This window comes from Eriocheir sinensis, chromosome 14 (genome assembly GCF_024679095.1).
Source record: "Eriocheir sinensis breed Jianghai 21 chromosome 14, ASM2467909v1, whole genome shotgun sequence".
Lineage (NCBI taxonomy): Eukaryota > Metazoa > Arthropoda > Malacostraca > Decapoda > Varunidae > Eriocheir > Eriocheir sinensis.
This window is the reverse complement of record NC_066522.1, coordinates 22,381,374-22,401,742: the sequence shown is the minus strand read 5'-3', so window position 1 is coordinate 22,401,742 and position 20,369 is coordinate 22,381,374. Positions and strand designations below refer to the sequence as shown.

Sequence of the window (20,369 nt, the reverse complement as noted above, 5' to 3'; positions counted from 1 at the left end):
GTGTGTGTGTGTGTGTGTGTGAGTGTAAGACGAGCCATGTGGTAGACTGAATTAGAAAGATACAGACCACACACACACACACACACACACACACACACACACACACACACACACACACACACACACACGCACACACACACATCATGGGGTTTATACGACTTTACTTTGAATATTGTTATAAACATTTGTGTTAGACGTATATTGTTTGTATTTCACACACACACACACACACACACACACACACACACACACACACACACACACACACACACACACACACACACACACACACACACACACACACACACACACACACACACACACACACACACACACACACACACACACACACACACACACACACACACACACACACACACACACACACGTCTTGGGTAGAGGAAGGCAAATAACAACTTCTTCCCCTCTTTTCCTTTCTTCCTTTCTTTTTCTTCCTTCCTTCCCTCTCCCTTCCCTTCCCTTCTTTCCCTTCCCTTTTCCCTCTCTTGCTCACCCAGCTGCTAGGAAATTATTATTATTATTATTACTATTTTATTATTATTATTATTATTTTTATTATTATTATTATTATTATTATTATTATTATTATTATTATTATTATTATTATTATTATTATTATTATTATCAGATATACATTTTCAACGAGCACTTACCTACCTACCAACCTACCTACTTTTAATTGATGTGACTCACCCTCCGTTTTAACTCTCTCTCTCTCTCTCTCTCTCTCTCTCTCTCTCTCTCTCTCTCTCTCTCTCTCTCTCTCTCTCTCTCTCTCTCTCTCTCTCCCTCCGTCTATCTCTCTATCTATCTATCTATCTATCTTACTATCTATCTATCTCGTACCGACATCATCGTAGGAGCCAATATTTACTCGCTATTCACTGAGCTCCTTTAAATACGAGCGTCCTTGATATGCTTGGCTGGCGAAACAGGAAGTCGTACATTGCTCTCTTATTAGTAATGGTGTGTCAGGGGATTTTATGTTCTCGAGGGCGATAAAAAAGTGAACACCCAAGCCAGTCAGTCCCTACGATTTAATTCACTGTACCTTTTTTTGTGTGTGTGAGTGTGTGAGAGCTGCGTCGACTGCTATTCTTAATTACCAATCGCTTCGTTATTAGTCTCTCAATAATGGATTTAAAAGGCATATATGTTTTTATTTTTTTGTGTGTGTGTATGTGTGTGATAGAGAGCTTCGTTGAGTACTATTCCTAATTACCAATCCGTTCGTTATTACTCTCTCTCTCAGTGGATTTAAAATGGTTATATATATGGTGTGTGTGTGTGTGTGTGTGTGTGTGTGTGTGTGTGTGTGTGTGTGTGTGTGTGTGTGTGTGTTGCGCTTTTCCTTACCTATTTACCAATCAGTTAGTTATCACTCACTCAACAGGTTATAGAGGCAACATTTTATTCGCTAACTTATTGAGCCGTAAAGTACTTGCTTGACAAACAGCTGCAGGGGCTATAGCACAGAGAGAGAGAGAGAGAGAGAGAGAGAGAGAGAGAGAGAGAGAGAGAGAGAGAGAGAGAGAGAGAGAGAGAGAGAGAGAGATTAGGACCTTTACCGGAGCAGAATGGAGAACACTAACACACTAATATCAGACGGCGATTTAGAAGACACTAGGAAAGGCCATTGGTTATTCCCGTAACTTACAAAACAAAACATCACTCTCATGTTGGGCTATTTTGGGGAGGCTATTCTGCTCATGGCGGTCCGCGGGTAACTCCAACACCCGTAAGAGAGTGACTCGGCAACTCTTCCACCGCAGCGCCTCGTAAAGCATCGGCGGCTATTCCAGGAAGGTTCCCGCCGCCAATTTATGAAGAGATGTGTTGGCAGCGTTAATAAGGCGCGGCTGTGTGGTGTAAGCCGACCGAGAGAGTCAGTAAATATATCGTTGTCAGCATCAGCAGCAGCATCCGAAATTGACCTCTCTTTTGGCCACTCATCTATGCTCAGTCTTTGTCCACTACAGATTAAGCGAATGAACGCCCTTCCTATTTATTATTTTCCATCTGTTTCTCCGTCTGGTGTTTGTGTAGTCTGGAAATATTATCATCATCATCATCATTCATTATTAATCCACTAGTTAAGTAAATCAAAGTCCTTTCCTAAATCTTCACCGTTTCTCTGTCTGGTGCTTGTGTACTCTATCCTGCCCCGAAAAAGGCTGTGGTTCCATATATCCATCTGGTTCTCTGCCTGATGTTGGTGTTATCCAGCCTATTCCAGCCAAGATTATAAGTTCGTCTCTCCATCTGCTTCTCTATCTGGTGTTAGTGTACGCTATCCAGTCCTGAAAAAGGTTATGATTCCTTATTTCCATTGGTTCTCTGTCTGGTGTTAGTGTACTCCATCCTGCTCAAGCAGAGGTTCTAATTTCATATCTCCATTTGGCACTTTGCCCGATGTTAATGTACTCCAGCCTGCTCCAGCGAAGGTTATGAATTCAACTCGCCATCTGGTTCTTGGTCCGATGTTAGTGTACTTCATCCTGGTTCTGTAAAGGTTCCAATTTCACTTCTCCACTCCTTTCTCTGTCTGATGTTAGTGTACTTCATCCTGCTTCAGCAAGGGTTCTAATTTTGTATCTCGCATCTCACTCGGTTTTCTGCAAACTCTGACGTCTACCATTTCTGGGTCGTCACTCTTTTACATTGGTTGTCCATCTGTTATGAGTCCTACGCATGATATGACCTGCCCAAGCCCTTTCTTATTCCTTATCGCCAGTACAATATATTCAGCCTGTACGTGTTATCAGCTAAACGCCTGATATGACCTGCCCAAGCCCACTCCTTACTCTTTATCGTCATTAGAATATCTCCAAGCTTTGTCTGTTCCCTACTCAGTAAACAAATACATAGTTCGAAGCGCAAGATAAAAGATGCTCGATAGAATAGCGAAACAAATGAGGCGATGTTACGTTTTAATGTATGTATTTATCTTCGTGCCAAAGACCTTGATGCTGCGTTTAGTATTCAAGATGCTGGCTGCTGCAGTGTATGTGTATGTGTGTGTGTGTGTGTGTGTGTGTGTGTGTGTGTGTGTGTGTGTGTGTTCTTACCTGTTTGCCTGTACGTACATATTTCCATTTTTATAGGATCGGTCAAGCTCGTATGTCCAGTATTTTATCGCATCTTATCATATGATTTCTTTAACGTGTGTCTGTGTGCTTGTGTGTGTGTGTGTGTGTGTGTGTGTGTGTGTGTGTGTGTGTGTGTGTTTCCTTAGTTGGTTGTAGTACACATGACGTCAGCTGATCTTGTGTCTTCCTTTCTATGTATCTATATCGCTCAAGACTTTTTTTTTTTTTTTTTTTTGTAAATATGAATACTTTCTTTTTTTATTTTTTTGACCTATTAAAACATGGATATTTTCGTCTGTATCTGACCTTGTTAAATTATGGACACTTATTTTCTCTTGCCGTATCTGTCTTTAAAACTAGTAATTTTATTTCTGTATATCTCCTTGGAATCCAGACTATGACATCGACAGACAAACAGACAGACAGACCAGTGACAGAAATTAGAATCTTTGCAGGAGCTGGGTGGAATAGGTACACTGATATCAGACTGGGAGAGAGAGAGAGAGAGAGAGAGAGAGAGAGAGAGAGAGAGAGAGAGAGAGAGAGAGAGAGAGAGAGAAGAGGAGAACGTTGGGAAAGGCCTTCGTTTACACACACACACACACACACACACACACACACACACACACACACACACACACACACACACACACACACACACACACACACAGTTCATCGTCCTGACTCGTCTCTCTCTTCTCTCTCTCTCTTTTTACTCTCCCTTTCCTTCGAACCTCCCCATCCCCCTCCTTCCTCTCCTCCCCCTTCCCCCCCTCTCCCCCACACCACAACAATCGGCCATCAATGTCACATAAGGGCCATAAACGCCATCAGTATTAGGGCCACAGTGTCACCCATTAGGACAAAGGGGGGAGGGGTGGGGGGAGGAGAGAGGGGAGAGGAAGGAGGGAGTCTTTTCTACCTCTCCCCTCTCTCCCCTTCCTCTTCTCCTCTCCACCTCCTCCTCCTCCACAACTTCCTCCTCCTCCTCCTCCTCCTCCTCCTCCTCCTTCTCCTCTTTCTCCTCCTAGTGAGTGTCATCTTTCCTTCTTATCTTCCTTCCTTCCTTCCTTCCTTCCTTCCTTCCTTCCTACCTTTCGTCCGTTCCTTCCTGCCTTCATTCTTTTATTTATTCCGTTCTTTCCTTCCTTCCTTCCTCCCTCCCTGCCTTCCTTCCTTCCTTCCTTCCTTCCATCCTTTCTTCCGCTCTCTCTATTCCTCTTCAGTCTCATCTCCTTCCTCCTTCACTCCTCGCTTCTTCATCTCTTTCCCTTCATTATTTCCTTTCTCATTGTTCTTTTCTATCGTCTTTCTCCTCCTCCTTTTCATTCTCCGTCCTCCTTACCCTCACCTCTCTTTCCCCTTCCTTTTCTTCCCTTCCTCTCCGTTCATCGTTTTTTTTATTCCTCTTCAGTATTCTCTCCGTCCTCACTCTTATCCTCACGTCTCCCTCTTCTCTCTATATATCTTCCCTATTCCCTCCTTTTCATCCCTCACCTCACCTCTCTCTCCCTCCCTCCCTCTTTCCTCCCCTCCCCTTCTTCCTCCCTCCTTCAGCATATTCTCTCTCCTCTTTATCCGTCTTTTTTTTCATTCTCCCTCTTCTTATTCCTCTCGTCTCCCTTTCTCTTCTTTTCCCACCTCCTTTCCTCTCTCTTCATCGTTTTTCTTCCATTCCTATACCCTGCTCCCTCCTTCCTCCCTTCCTTTTATTCCCTGTCCTTCTTCACCTCAACTCTCTCCCTCTTCCCCCTCCTCCTCCTATCCATTCCACCTCCCTCCCGCCGGTGACAGCCATAAGGAAGGACACTGATAGGGATCTTGCATATCTGGCGGGGTACAGGAGGTGGGTGAATGCATAAACAAAAAAGTGTGTTGCTGCATGCGTGCTGTACCGACATTGAAACCATCTCCAGGGCGTGTGTGTGTGTGGGTGGGGAGGGGGCGGGGTTGTTTTGTGTGTGTGTGGGGGGAGTGTGTGTGTGTGTGTGTGTTTTAATTGTTTGTTGGTGTGCGTGTGTGTGCGTGTCTGTCTATCTGTCTGTTTTTGTCTACTCTGTCTCTCTATCTATCTCTATCTCTGTCTTTAGCACTCTCTCTCTCTCTCTCTCTCTCTCTCTCTCTCATATTGCACGGCACGTATTGCACATATTAACACGCATCATGGACCGCCCACACGCCCGCCTCCGCCCCTTGTACTTACCTTTGTGGGGGAGGAGGAGGAGGAGGAGGATAGTAATATGGGGATGGAAAAGGAGGTGGAGGAGGAGATAAACAAAGACTGGGACAAGAAAATGAGAAGACGCAGATGAAAAAGAAGAAGAACAAGAACAAGAAGACTAGGGAGAAGAGGAGAAAGAGGAGGAGGAGGAGGAGGAGGAGGAGGAGGAGTTAAAGGGTGAAGTAAGGAGTGGAAAAAAGAGGAAAAAATGATGGAGAGAGAGAGAGAGAGAGAGAGAGAGAGAGAGAGAGAGAGAGAGAGAGAGAGAGAGAGAGAATGTGTGTGTGTGTGTGTGTGTGTGTGTGTGTCCCTCAAGCTTTAAGTGGCGCATGAGTTTGACCTTAAGGGTAATAGAGCCGTGATGAGGTGCACACACACACACACACACACACACACACACACACACACACACACACACATACACAATTATTTAGTTGGTTAGTTTTGAAAATAGAAAAAGTATACTTCTGTTCTGACAGGAAAAGGAAGACGAGGAGGAGGAGGAGGAGGAGGAGGAGGAGGAGGAGGAGAAGGAGAAAAGGAAGAAATGAAGAAAAAGTAGAGGTGGGAAGAGAAAGAAGAAAAAGAGGAGGAAGTAGAATAAAAAGAAGAAGAAAAATAATTAGAATGAAAAATAATTAGAAGAAAAAAGCCCACCTTTCAGTGGGCAACGCATCTGTCACTAATTTGAGCAGTGGATTTGGCTTCTTCTAGCAACCGAAAGCAAGCAGCTACTGATCTCGTCTGATATGAGCGGTGAACAGGACCTCTGTCACTCGCAGCCTCTAAAGGGGGAGGTGAGATGCCTCCCACTCCAGTCGCTGATGAACTGCAGAAACCTAGACATGGAAGAGACCATTTTGTTGAGCATTGCAGCTCTATGTGGTGCTCAAAAAAATATCAGAAAAAAGGTGGAAACAGTTGCTCTGAAGATGCAGCGAGAGAGGAAACTTCATTCAATTTTTCTCCGAGCTTGAGAAAGAGTGACATTGACTTTGAGGATGCCTGTCAATGTATTTTATAATATCCTGAGGAAAATCGAGCCGACCATTGCCAACGAAACTAAAGCTACTGCCGGTCTACAGCCTGACGTGATTTTGCAGAAGAGCGTCAGCGCCCCTCGCTCGCCCAAAAAATTCACACCTGGCAAGACCACATGGGGATGCCCGCGACTCATGAGGCCTAGGGTCAAATTTATAAACTCACATATTTGACACGCTTTCTTAGGAGTTTTGAGCCTTTCCACGGGTAGCTTTATAACCCTGGTGGTTGTGTGACCCTTCATCTGTACCACGAATTTAAAATAACACGTATTAAAACTCGACTAATCTCTTTTTCGGCCTTTAAAAATGAAAAAAATAAAACCTCCCTTCCTCCCCTTCAGTCCCTTCCTTCCTTACTCTCACTCTCCCATCCTTCTTCCTTAGTGCCATTTACTCCATTTCCTCCCCCCCTTCTCGTTCTCATCTATACCAAAGCTCCCTTGCTCCCTCTGTCTTTCTTTCTCTCTCACTCACTCACTCACTCCTCCCATCCTTCCTAGTGATTTTTCCTTCCTCTCCTCCCCCCTTGTCCTTATCTTCTATACTGGATATGATAAAGCTGATGGTATATAGTCGCCTTCCGTGTGTGTGTGTGTGTGTGTGTGTGTGTCTGTGTGATTTACTCTATGGATACACCTGGCCTCTTTTCCTTCGTGTGGTCCATTCTCTCTCTCTCTCTCTCTCTCTCTCTCTCTCTCTCTCTCTCTCTCTCTCTCTCTCTCTCCTCTGTTCGTAATGGAGGTGGAGGCATTGAAGACGAAAAAAATAAAGAAAGAAAAAATCGACGAAAATCAAGAACAAGAAACAGAACAAGAAGAAGCAGATTTAAAAGGTGAAAGAGAGAGAGAGAGAGAGAGAGAGAGAGAGAGAGAGAGAGAGAGAGAGAGAGAGAGAGAGAGAGAGAGAGAGAGAGAGAGAGAGAGAGAGAGAGAGAGAGAGAGAGAGAGAGAGAGAGAACCAGGAATACCCACTCCTGCCAAGCCGAGGTCAGGGCCGCAGCAAGGGTTGGGAGGGGGACTCGTTACCCAGGGTCGAGCATTAGACTTGTAGATGAGTTTTGTTGACGCCGCCGCCGCCGCCGCTACATCCACCACCATCACCACCTCCGCCACCACCGCCGCCGACACCTGGCCTGCGCGGGGCGGCGGAAAGGGCCATGCAAGGGAAGGGTGTGGGGGACTTCACCGAGACAGAACAATAAGCTGTCCCTCGGCCCTCTTGGTGCAGGCGACACTCCTTACCCACACTTGTCAACCTTGCCTTTCCGATTCTGCGTGCTCCTCCTCCTCTTCTCGCCCTTTGCATGGTCCCCTTTCTCTGCTTTCCTTTCTTTCTTGCTTGATGTCTTCTCTAATGGTGTGAGTTTTCCGCTTTACCCTTCTCCTTCCCCTCCTCCTCCTCCTCCTCCTCCTCCTCCTCTTCTCCCCCTTTGCATGGTCCCTTTTCTCTGCTTTCCTTTCTCTTTTGGTTGATTTCTTCTCTAATGGTGTGAGTTTTCCGCTTTAACCTTCTCCTTCCCCTCCTCCTCCTCCTCCTCCTCTCTGTCCCCCTTGCATGATATCCTTTCTCTGCCCTCTATTCCTTCATCTATATAGCCTTTTCGTTTTGTCTCTTTTGATTTCTTTCCTAATGTCATGAGTTTTCCTCCTTCCTCCTCCTCCTCCTCCTCCTCTACTTACCGTCCCTTGCATGGTTCCCTTTCTCTGCCTCCTATTGCTACATCTATGTATCCCTTTTGTTATGTCTCTCTTGTTTAATTTTTTCCTAGTGTTGTGATCGAAGCACAACCATAACGAGAAATGTACAACAGAGGCGCCCGCTAGAGATCGCGGGAGGGCGAGAGAAATCGTCTTATTAGTGGCGTGATAGCTGGCGATGGTCTGATCTTCTGCTGGCTCGAAAAATGCAAGAATGACAGGATTAACCCGGTAGCTGCGGTGATCATGTATCTTAAAGGCCTCTCTAAGCGAATTTATGGGAAAAAATCATCACTCCTGCAAACCATTTCATAATATATACCTATCAACGCATTTGTGATCAGTTTACGCATCATCTATTTTTGGGGGTTTATATCATGGCAAAAATTTGGGCCGTCGCTGCTACACGGTACAGCCACAAATTTGGTCCGTCGCTGCTACACGGTACAACCACAAATTTGGTCAGTCGCTGCTACCGGGTTAACTTGGTCACGTGCTCATCGAACGGTATGGAAATTTCCGTGTATAACATTTGATTTGTTTTTCCTTTTTCTCTCTTCCTTTGTGTCCTCTTCCCACAAGCTGTCCTCCCTCAGTTCACTTTCTTCTTCTTTTCTTTCTTCTTCCTTTCTTGTTTCCTTCGTTTCCTCTTTCTTTACTCATCTCTTTTTTTCTCTTCCTTCTTCCTTTATTTTCCTTCGTTTCTTCTTTCTTTTCTGATCTTTTTTTTTTCCTCATTCTTCAGCACCGTGGAATATTGCGTCAGAGCTGCAGGGGGATCGCAGGCCATAACTCACGTCCAGCGCTGAGTGGTGGTGGTGGTGGTGGTGGTGGAGGCTGAGTGGAGGAGCGCTGGAGCCCTTCTGTATCATGCACGGCTCCACCCACCCCTCCACCAGCTGTCTGCATCCCCTCGCCTCGCTGCCTCCTGCTTTTTCTCTGTTACCTTACTCCTCTTCTTCTTCTTCTTCTTTTTCTTCTTCATCTTCCTCTTCTTCTTCTTCTTCATCATATTCTTCCTCCTTCTTCTTCTTTTTCTTCTTCTTCCTCTTCTTCTTCATTTCCTCTGCTTCACTCTCTCTACTTTTTCTTCTGCTTCTGTGTTGTAATTGTTGTTCTTGTTGTTGTTCTTTTCTTCTACTTGTGTTTTTATTTTTATTTTTTTTTATTTTTCTTCTACTTTTCTTCTTCTGATTCTTCTATTCTTCTTCGTCTTCTTTTTCTTCATTTTCTTCTTTTTACCTCTATTATTATTTTCCTTCTTCTTCTTCTTCTTTTTCTTTTATTTTTTTCCTTTTCCTGTTCCTTCCTTCTTTTTCCTTTTCTCTTCTTCCAACACTTGCTGATGTTCTCTCCCGGAACTCACTCCCTCACTTTGCCTCTCTCAGTGGAAGCAACATATCCGGCATTTATATTCTGCTTTTTCTCACGTCCTCTCTCTCGTTGTCTACCTGAAGTCACAACAGCTGCGTAAGTGACCGATTTCAGATTTGATTTACACAACGATACACAAGATGAAAGGAGACCACAAGAGCCGACCAGTCAGCTCACTCCCGCCAGCTCCTGAGAACTTGTTACTCCCCACCACCACCGCTACCACCACCACCACCAGCCCTCCTAGTCTATAAATCTATCAAGCCTTCATTGGAAAGTTCTGATTTAGGTGTTGATACACTTCACCAGCACCGCCGACCCACCACTCAGCCGTGTGATTAAGGCTCCGGCAAAGGCTGATCTTATAACTGGAAGCTCGTAGGGCAAACAGCGTGCGTAGAGGAGAGAAAAAAAACAGCTTCCTCGTATATTGGCTTCCTGAATTGCTTGCCTCTCCCTGACGGCCCTCCCGGAATACTACGCCCGTGCTAATGCCGTCACCGTTCCTGCTGAGAAGGTGGCTTGCCCTCTCTCCTCGTGTTATGTGAAGAACATCAATTGCCTTGGCGTTTCTTTGGCCTGTATTATTTTAGGTATTCATGTGTCCTCTAGTCTACAAAAGCATGCAGCCTGCTGGGGGAGGGGGATGTATCTTTAATTGTTTATATATGCATTTACCTGTATGACCTGTATGACATTTTTTTGCCTTAGAAAATACCCGACACAGTTCCCCGCGCATACAAATGGAAGTTATGTTATCGCTCCCGCCCATTCTTTATCTAATCCAAGGTGAAGAATATTAGGACTGAAAAAGAGGGTGAAGGGTGGAGGCTCGGCGAGGACAGGAGAGTGAGGCGTGCGCGGCCGAGCGATGAAGGCTTGCAGGCCATGGCAGGGCGCAGCCAGTGACGCAACAGTGACGGGTCTGCGCTGCGCGGCGCGTGACAGAGACTAAGTCACGGTGGGCGGCCAACACGGGGCCGGGGGACACATGACGCATGGCGGGGCTCAGCGGGGCAACACCTGCCCGGGCCGCCGCTGTGTGGGAGGCTGCGGCGCGACGCAGCGGCAAGGATAGAGTGGAAGGAGCAGTAAGGCAGCACTTTTCGTTTATTCTTTATTCTGCTGCTTGGCTCCTTAATGATAGCATAGGTACAAAACAGTATATTAACAGAATACATATAAATGGTCACAGTGACCCTCTGCTTAACTGACAACTGTTTAACAAGAAACATATTTAACCATTCCCTGTTATTCTTTGATAAAACACCTTTTTTTTAAAAACAGTTACAACGATTAACACAACTTGACAAAACAGCATCAACTACTGCAAACACTACCTTGCTTCTTACTGCTACAACGCCTTATTCCTAAGAGTACCCTTGGATATAACGAACTCTCGGATATGACGCCTTGGTGTTTCCTTTACCAGTTCGTTAAACTGAGGGTTCACCTTAATGCTGAGGATGATAACAGGGCCGCGGCGTAGCTCATGGCCCTTCCGTGCCCTCAGAGTTGCCGGCGTGTCAGCACATCCCACAGGACTTGCGGCACATCACGCTCATGTAGCCAGGGTTCCGCGCACACTCGCCCTGGCCGGCCCAGCTGCTGCAGTGCTGCCCGACGTCGCGGCAGGAGCTGGGGGATGCTGGAGACGCGGGGGTGGCGGCGCGTGGGAGAGGCGAGGCAACATTAGTCAAGGCAAGGCGACAGGGACAGACACGTTCAGGTTTGTCAGTGCCATAGATATACTCCATACGTATAAAACAGTGTCTCCTTCCCACTTTGCTTTCGCTCTCTTCTGGTCCTATTCTGTAGTGTGTTTCTAAGGCAACACCACATTATTTTTTACCATGGAGATAGTGTAATATGCGTCTTTCTTTTGGCCCTTTTAACTCTCTCACTACCCTCGTTTTACTTTACTCTTCCCACACTTATTTTTATCTGGTCGGTTTCTAACAACACATCACTTTTTCTTACACTTCTCTATTCTTCTCTCTGGTCTCCTTCCAACAAACTACCACTTTTTTCCCTCACTCTCCTCCACTTTTTTCCCTAGTCTTTTTTTTCTAACAAACTACCTCATTTTTTACTTCACTCTCCTCCACTTCTATGTTTGCTCCTTTCCTGACCCATCACCATCTTTCTATTCTTCCTTCTATTCCATATTCTCTAGTCTCTCCCTAAAACACTGCCCTTATTTTCATCTTTTTCATCTTTCACTCTGTTTCATTTCTTCATCTCTAGTTTACTCCAAACACATTGTCCCATCATTTCTACTTACCACACGCGTTACAGGAGCGTCGGCACTTTTCCTGCATGAATTGAGGGTTCCTCTGACACTCGCCTTGGGCCGCCCAACTGAGACAGTGCTGCCCCTCGTCCCGGCACCCTGACACACCTGAAGGGAGGGACAAGACACACATCACATCACCACACTCACCCTTATGATCATCTCCGCCACATCTCACTCGCTCCTGCACTCCTTACCTTATGTCTCATCTCTTGCCTCCTAGGGCCCTTGAAGGCACTAAAAAGATCCAAATACTTGAGTTTGTCAATCTAGAATCCAAATTACCCCCCTACGCACTGAAGCCCTGAAATCACCCCCTGGGGTCGAACTCCCCCTTGTTTGAAGATCACAAGTCTAGCCCTTGGTCAATGTTCCTTACTGTAACAATGATATGAATTAGAATACTCACCACCGCAGACATTACACGACTTCGGGCAGTAGGTCTTCATGTAGACGGGCGTGGAGAGGCAGTAACCGGCAGCGGACCAGACGGCGCAATATTGGCTGGTGTCCTTGCACGAGGAGGGCGGTGCTGGCGTGCTGGGCTGGGGGCCTGTTGTACCTGAGCACTGGTACAGCAAGTTCAAGCCCTTCACGTCCATCTGAGGGGCGAGGAAAGAGAGAGTGAATGTGTGTCTTTTCGAGATTTAAGCTAAGGGTGGAAGGGGGTCAGTCATTCTCTTATTTCCATTCCCCTTCCTTACCTACATTTTCTCTTCTAAACCTCCCTCATATTTTCCTTCCTCTCGTTCATTCTACATTGGTCAGTCATTCTCTCATTTCCAATCTCCTTTTCCATCACTTTCTCTTCAACGTCTCCCTCACATTTTTCTTCCTTCTCATCCATTCTACTTTGTCTTTTTTACCTTTTCCTTTAGTGGACCAAGCAGTCGTGAAGTGACCTCTTAAACTTATTTGCATCGGTCTTCGTACAACTTGTGGTCGCACGGGGTTCGACTCCCGGCCAAAGAAAGCCATTAAAAGTTTAGTTCACCCACTCACTCTACGTCTGGATCATTTTTGTTCAGTGTTCCGAGGAGTTCAATCCCTTTCTCCACAACACTCCTTCAGCCTTACCCACATCCTATTTTCCTTTATGAATTTCTTCTACTCGATTGGAAGAGGAGGAGAATTGGGAAAGGAAGAGGACTGGGAGGGCTGGGGGAGGATGAGGATTGGGAGACGAAGAAGTTTGGAAGATTCAGAGAGGACAAGGACCGAAGGGATAAGGAGCGGAACAATATTGGAAGATTCGAGAGAGAAAGAGGAATGAGAGAGGAAGAGGATAAGGAGAAGTGGGAGAGGAAGAAAATTGAAAGGACTGAGAGAGGAAGAGGTTTGGAATGATTGGGAAAGGATTGGAAGATTCGGGAGAGAATAAGGATTGAGAAAGGAATAGGAAACGGCCACATCATCAGTTCGCTAAGGTTAGGAGAGCGGCCCGAGGTTATTTTAGTACTATATACCATCAAGACACCTCTCCACCCGAAATTGACCTCTCTTTTGGCCACTCTTTTCTTTTGTCTATTATGGGAGCGGTGAGCAGCGGGCCCTTTTCTTCTCTGCACTATTTTTGTTGTCCTTGAGCGGTCTCCTTTGCTGTAAAAAAAATCACTGCTTATCTTAATACTTACTCCACCCACTTTGCGTTTCTCTACTCACGTCAGACAGCTGCTTGCGTTGGCCTATGTACACCCCGCTCTGCCTGGGCACAATGGTCGGCCCTGTTCCCCTCGAGAAGGCGTTGGGGCCGTAGTGCATGATGGAGGCGTAGTCGTAGGGGAGGCCGAGGTCAGTGGTGAGGCCGTTGGATTTCTGAAGGAGAGAGAGAAAATAAAATGAAAGCCTGATTGTGTAGGAATGAGAGACAAGGAGCGAGAGTGTAAGAGTGAATTCAGAAGGAAAATGGAAAGGTTAAGAAGTATTGTGTTGATTAGATAAAGGGTATTAGTGAAAGATTAGTTAGATTAGTTATAGAGACAAGGAGCGAGAGTGCAAGAGTGACTTCAGAAGGAAAGTGGAAAGGTTAGGAAGTATTGTGTTAATTAGATAAAGGGTATTAGAGAAAGATTAGTTATATTAGTTATAGAGACAAGGAGCGAGAGTGTAAGAGTGATTGCAGGAGGAAAATGGAAGTGTTTGACCATTCTTCTGTACCATGAACTTAAAGAAACACCCACTACAACCCAACTGATCTTCTCCTCGGCCTTTGGAAAGAGATGATGTGAGAGGGGGAACTGTCTAAGAATACCGACCTCAATCTCAATAGACACTCTCCTCCCTTAAACCGCTTCTCCCCTTATCGGTAGTTTGACCATTCTTCTGTACCATGAACTTAAAGAAACGCTCACTACAACCCAACTGATCCTCTTTTCGACCTTTGGGAATAATTTATGTGAGAGGCGGCAGCGTCTTAGAATACCGACCTCAAGAGACATCCACCTCCCTCAAGCCGCGTCTCACCTTATCGAAGTTGTAGGCGAGCCCGTACATGATGTTCTGCCAGTTGATGGTCACGTAGGAGTCACGGTCGTAGCGGGACTGCTCGTGCCAGAACCCAGCGGCGTGCATGAGTTCGTGCATCACAATCCCCACGTACACACAGTTAGACCCCAGGGACAAGGTCTGCACGCCGCCGCTCCTCCCCACGGCGCTAGAGCATCTGCAGGAGGGATTAGGAGAGGATGAGGATTAGGAGGATTGGAAGAGGATAAGGATTGGGAAGAAGCGGAGAAAGAGGGTTGAGAGAGGATAAGGATTGGGAGGAAGAGGATTGAGAAAGGAAGAGGGAGAGTTTTCGGAGAGGAAGTGGATTGGGAAGAAGAGGAGAGAGGGTTGAGAGAGGATAAGGACTGGGAGGAAGAGGATTGAGAAAGGAAGAGGGAGAGTTTTCGGAGAGGAAGTGGATTGGGAGGAAGAGGAGTTGGAGGATTGGTAGAGCATAAGGATTGGGAGAAAGAGAATTGGGAAAGGATAAGAAATAGGGGAGAGGATGAGAATTGAAAGGATTGGAGTGATTGGGAGGAAAAGGATTGGAAAAGAAGTGGACTGAAAGCATTGGAGTGATTATAAGGAAGAGGGTTGAGAGAGGAAGAGAATTATAAAGGATTGGAGTGATTGGGAGGATGAGAATTAAAAGGATTGCATTGATTGGGAAGAAGAGGATTAGGAGAGGAAGTGGATTAGGAAGATTGGAGTGATTAGGAGGGACAGGAAGAGGATTGAAGGGATTTGAGCAATTGAAAGGGGAAAAAGGAATGGGAGAGGAAAAGGAGAAGGATTAGGTCAGGAGTTCGCTAAGGTTAGGAGCATGGCTTGAGGTTTTGTAGTATCATGCCTCCACTGCCTCTTATAACTCATCCGTCTGTTATACGTGTTTCTGCTTCCTGAGTCATCCAGTAAACAAATGTTCCTCACCTCGGGTCAGGCAGCTCTTGACCCCTTGAATGCGAATTTTCTACAAGAAGACATCACCAAGCTTCAGGAATGGAACAAAAAGTGGCTGCTACAATTCAATGAAGAAAAATGTAAAGTCCTGCACCATGGGAGGGGATATCCAGCACACCAATACTACATGGGAAACACTCCACTATCCACCACAGAGGCACAGAAAGACCTGGGAGTACAATGTTACCAGGCTACCAAGGAAGGCCAAATCCGTGCCAATCTCAGCGGACGGGTTAACAAATGTATAACTGAACAATAATACTCGAGGAGGACAGGATGTCGATTTTTCAGTATTAGCGGACACGGATTCGGAGGCGGATATCAATATTAAGTATTTGCGGATGAGGATGCGGATGCGGAAATTTTGACCCATCAAGAGTTTTAGCCACAGTTAAGTGAAATTTTAAGATGCTATGAAATGAGTCAAGATGTATCATGAATGTAATAATTTAAATCAAATTAATACCGGATGCGGGACGGGGAGCCAACAATTGTCATTTAACCTCAAAATACTTCCACACTTGACTTCTTTGTGGTGGCGGTTTGGAATACAGTGCCGGCAGCCAGTGTGACGCATCTGACTTCCTGAGTGACAGCGCTCTACCCGTGTCTGGCTCATGGGGATTCGGATTTCCGCTCCACCTCTAAATAACACCATACTGCTCCTAGTTCAGGCAGTGGCGCTTCTTAAATATCTAACTCAGCAGTAATGCTAAACAGGCTTATTAAGGACGTATTTCTAGAGGGAGCGTAGTAGTGAGGAGATTTAGAACCTCTGATATAGGGGATCACAATAAAGTTCTGGGAGTGAGTTTTATCTGTATGTGCAAAGCGAGCGTAGGATTAATCCCACGCCCTCTTTGCATATACAGACAAAACTCACTCCCAGAACTTATTATGATCTCCTATATCAGAGGTTCTAAGACTCCTCACTACCACGCCCTCTCTAGAAATACGTCCTTAAATATCTAACTCAACAGTAATGCCATACAGGTCTTAGTTCAGTCGCTGGGCTAGAAAACTAATCGTGAGGGAAAACTTCAAGTAAGAAAAAGGCTTGAAGAAGTAAAGGAAAAAAGAAGAGTAAATAAGAATACCATACGGCTCTTAGTTCAGTCAGTGGCACTTTTTAACACATGAATAACTCAACACTAATACCATATAAAACTAGTCGTGAGGGAAAGGCTTAAAGTAAGAGAAAGGCTTCAAGGAAAAAATAATAAAGAAAGTAAGGATGTTTTTGTATCGAGAAGTGTCCTGATGCTTCCTCTCTTGCCGTCATCGGGGAAAAACGAGTGTGAGAGGAAGGAATTAAAGAGGATTGAGGGTCCTACGCTAGTGACTCACCCTTGTCCTCTGAGGATGTGCACGTAGGCGAGATGAGAGGATCTGGGTACGAAGGTGAGGCAGGTCTTAGAGGAGAGCTCCGTCATGGCCCGCGCAATGACCTGCCTCTCGCTGGATGCTGTGTGGAGAGGGAAGAAGGGAGGCGTGAGGTTGAGGGAGGGATGTAGAGACGGGTTGGACACACACACACACACACACACACACACACACACACACACACACACACACACACACACACACGAATCACACTTACAGTAGGAGGAGGATATGACGTAGGGAATCACGCCTCCGGGCCACACCAGCTGCTTGTTACTGATGGCGCTGTGCTGTCCTTTGGGGTCACCCTGGGCGAGGCGGAGAGAGACAAAAGCTTAGTGTGGACGTTTAACTATGGTACTTTTATATTAGTTTCTGGTGATAGTACTCCCCCTTTCACTTCCTCTCATCCTACACAAGCCCGCCACCTCACCACCTAAAGATTTAGTTTCGACGCGGCTGATACTTATACATTAGTTTAAGTATGCAGTATTTCGTGTGATTATCCTCCCTCTTTTTCTTCCTTCCTCTTTTCCTCCTCCGCCTCCCATCCCAGACCCGTCCGCCACCTCAGCACCCGCTACTCACTTACCTCAAGGATCTGCATCAGGTGATCTTTGGACTCAATCATGATGTCCCCCTGAAAGTAGCCAGACTTCGCGATGGGATCCTCGTCAGGCTCCGTGATTTCCAGTGCCAGGCTGGCCTTGAACTCCTCCTCGGTGATGGAGGCTCCGAGGATGTCATTTTCAGCCTGAGGGAAGACGTGGGTGTGACGGTTCAGAAAGGTAGATTTGCTTTGGTTCGAGAAGTGTTTTGATACCCCCGTTCTTGCATTTCCCGGAGAAGAACAAGTGTGAGTTAGGGAGGCTTTGAAAATGGAGTTATTGGGGAAGAACAGGCATAAGTTAGGGACATGTGGAGATGGAATTTTTGTACAGAAGTTGTCATAAAAGAGAACCAGAGAGAGTTTAGGTCTGGCGTATATATAGGAAACAAAGGCGCTGAAGGGGAAAAGAATAGCTGTCTGAATTAGTAAGAGAAAACAAAAGTGAGTATCCATCATAAGGAAAGGAAGATGGTGTAAGACATTAGTAAGAGAGAGGCTGAAAGTAAACATCGGCCAAGTGAATGTATAGAGGAATTAAGACGGAGAGAAAAAAAATATATGCCCCTGAAAGACCTGAACCAACACTCACAAGTTTCTGCTCGCCGATGATGATATCTGTGAAGTTGTCCCTCTCCCCGGCAGCTGATCTTGCAACCAACACGAGGACCGTCCACCAGAGCACTGCGGGGACGACGCCCATTGTGGCTGACAGCGGCGACAGTAGTGTGCGGGGAGCGAGAACGGGGAAGGTCGTGACAAACTTCGAATTGCTTTCAGTGGGCGGGTTGCTGCTAACTTCCCTTCGAGTACTTTGATCCTCCACTGCTGCTGCTGCTTCTGTTAGGTCTTGCGGCGTCCCACTCTGAGGCTTATAAGATCATGATAGACGCTAACGGAGGTTGATGAATAGACGTTTAATGGCGTGCAGCAGCCTGGCCCTCTCCTTTTGCGGTAACTGTTCTTGGTCCAGCTGATTCTCTCCTACTGCTGCCGCTACAACTGCTAATGCTGCTGTCTCGTCGCGTTCCTCTCAAAACTTGGAAGATCGTGGCCAGACCAACGCTGTGCTGTAACTCCTATTCGTTCAAGGAGATGGTCCGTTCCCGTTACTACTGCTCCTGCTGGTTCTGCCTGTCCCTCAGAAGCAACTGTGAGTACCCGACGCCCTCTGAGCCTCTTATACCTGAGTGGAGGATTTCCGGCAGCGCGCGGGGGATTCTCAGACGGAATGACGGAGGAAGGCAGCGGAGGAGCGCGTGGAATCCTCATCGCACAATGCTCACACACAGAAAAGTATTAGTATGGTTACAGGAAATCACAACCTCGCCCTCGGAATGGCAAATCATGATCCACCCACCCCTCTGTGCTGTAGGTGTCCCTGAGAGGCCTTGTGTGGTGGAGGGAACATCTGAGTGCAACGTTGCCAGGTTGTCGTACTTAGTTTCTCATATTTCCCAATTTCCATCCCAAAAAGAGTTTCCTGGGCCACAATAACGAGATTTATTTGTAGTTATTGTTGAAATGGTTTATTACGCCTGTTTCCTGGTGATATTTATGGGGGAAAAGCTGGTAACGGAACTGAACGGTGCATCTGAGTCCGAGAGTAAAGCTGGCTGGCTGGATGAATAGATGGATGGGTGGATGGATGGCAAGGGAGGCAGCTCAAAGGCAAAAAACAATAAAAGGCAACAAAAAGCCCTCTAGGTGCTGCTGCAACAAAAGAAATAAAAAAAGGGGGACAGAGAAAACGTCAATTTCGGGTGGAGTCTTGATACTCGTCTCTGGTTGGCTGACATCATAGTTAACACACATAAGCCTCGCTGGCAGGGGACGGAGGAAGAGGAAGGCATAGTCGAGGCTCTAGGGCACAGTATAAGGTATAACAGAAGGGCAGTGCAGGAATTAACGTGTGCATGATTCTCCTTGTTCAGAGCACATTTGTTGGAGAAAGGTTTACCTGGTTATTTAGGTGTCCATTAACGGTTAGCACACAACACGCATCGGATCGGATCGCATTGGAGGATGAAAATGGCGACCAGAACACTCAGAAAAAAAAACAGAAAAGATGAACATAATTATAAGCATAAGAACATGAGAATCTTGCCAAAGCTCAGTCGGCCTATCCTCCCTATCCATGAATTTCTCTTACTTTATTCATGCAAGTATCGATCCTCTGGGCACCTGTTCCATTCATTCACCACTCCATTAACAGACCAATCAATTCTTGTCATGCCTTTAACTCTACAGAAATGAGCACCGAGGCAACGCGCAGCTTTATCATATGCCCCTAACGTTACCTTTACTTAGTCTGAGTCTGTCTAACTTCAACCCTTAGCATGGTCAGACCGGGAAACATTACTCACCAGAGAAAGGAAAACAAAGAAGTGCCAAGCGTGTTAGAAATACGGAAACACTGTCGAGGATTGCAAATTTGTAGTGGACACGGACAAGCCTCCTCCTTCTCCTCCTCCTCTCTCCCTTCCTTCCATCCATCCTTCCTTCCACCCTTTTTACTTCCTAGTTCCATCCTTCCTTCATGTTAAACCCACGCCCTTATTTGTTACTTCCTTTACTCCTTCCTTCCTTCCCCTTTTTCCTTCCTAGCTCCATCCCTCCTTCAAGTGAAACCCACGCCCTTATTTGTTACTTCCTTTACTCCTTCCTTCCTTCCTTCCCCTTTTTCCTTCCTAGTTCCATCCTTCCTTCATGTTAAACCCACGCCTTTATTTGTTACTTCCCTTACTCCTTCTATTCTGTCCCTCATTTTATTTAAACTCGGAAGGCATACAGTACTAAGATACTTTTATACTGGTTCTTTTTTCTGTCTTTCTTTCTTTCCCTCCTTTTCCTTCCTCCTTCCATCAATCCTTCACGTATAACCCATGCCTTTTTGTCGCCTTCCATCCATCTCTCTTTCTTTTTATAACTCAGAAAGATAAGAACACAAAGAAACAGACGTTTTATAAGGAGCGGCAACGTGTCATCTATCTAACTATGAAAACTTCTTTATCGTTGTGTCTAAATCTCGTTCGACAAAGTGAAACAATTCATTGGGTGGTCAACGTCCTCATTCTAACTTCCTTGCACTTGAAGACTCATTTCGTTTCTTCAGTAATGACCTTATCGTTTCGTGAGTGATGGTCATGACTCACCGGACGCGAGAAGGAGGCTGAAGGGGCTTGGGCAGGAAC

The 20,369-nt window shown here is 46.0% G+C and overlaps 1 protein-coding gene and 1 long non-coding RNA gene across 2 annotated transcripts in view; one reads left to right on the top strand and one right to left on the bottom strand.

The window, feature by feature from the left end:
• LOC126998667 (uncharacterized) overlaps positions 1-20,369 on the top strand; it is a 101,898-nt gene that overhangs the window by 39,498 nt on the left and 42,031 nt on the right. The window lies entirely within an intron of this gene.
• LOC126998664 (zinc metalloproteinase nas-15-like) lies at positions 10,217-19,293 on the bottom strand. Its single transcript, XM_050860640.1, has 9 exons — positions 17,768-19,293; positions 17,161-17,322; positions 16,786-16,876; positions 16,533-16,650; positions 14,202-14,400; positions 13,401-13,553; positions 12,148-12,340; positions 11,730-11,846; positions 10,217-11,093 (listed from the first exon to the last, which is right to left on the bottom strand). The coding sequence occupies exons 1-9, from the start codon at positions 17,876-17,878 to the stop codon at positions 10,972-10,974; spliced, it is 1,266 nt and encodes a 421-aa protein (XP_050716597.1). The 5' UTR covers positions 17,879-19,293; the 3' UTR covers positions 10,217-10,971.

What these genes read in the sequence shown, in the direction of transcription:
- LOC126998664 (XM_050860640.1), bottom strand. Translation starts at nt 17,878, where the DNA reads ATGGGCGTCGTCCCCGCAGTGCTCTGGTGGACGGTCCTCGTGTTGGTT. An exon ending in CGTCATATCCTCCTCCTACT is followed by an intron (nt 16,651 to 16,785) that starts GTAAGTGTGATT and finishes CTCTCCACACAG; the next exon opens with CATCCAGCGAGAGGCAGGTC. An exon ending in GTCGTGTAATGTCTGCGGTG is followed by an intron (nt 11,847 to 12,147) that starts GTGAGTATTCTA and finishes CCCTCCCTTCAG; the next exon opens with GTGTGTCAGGGTGCCGGGAC.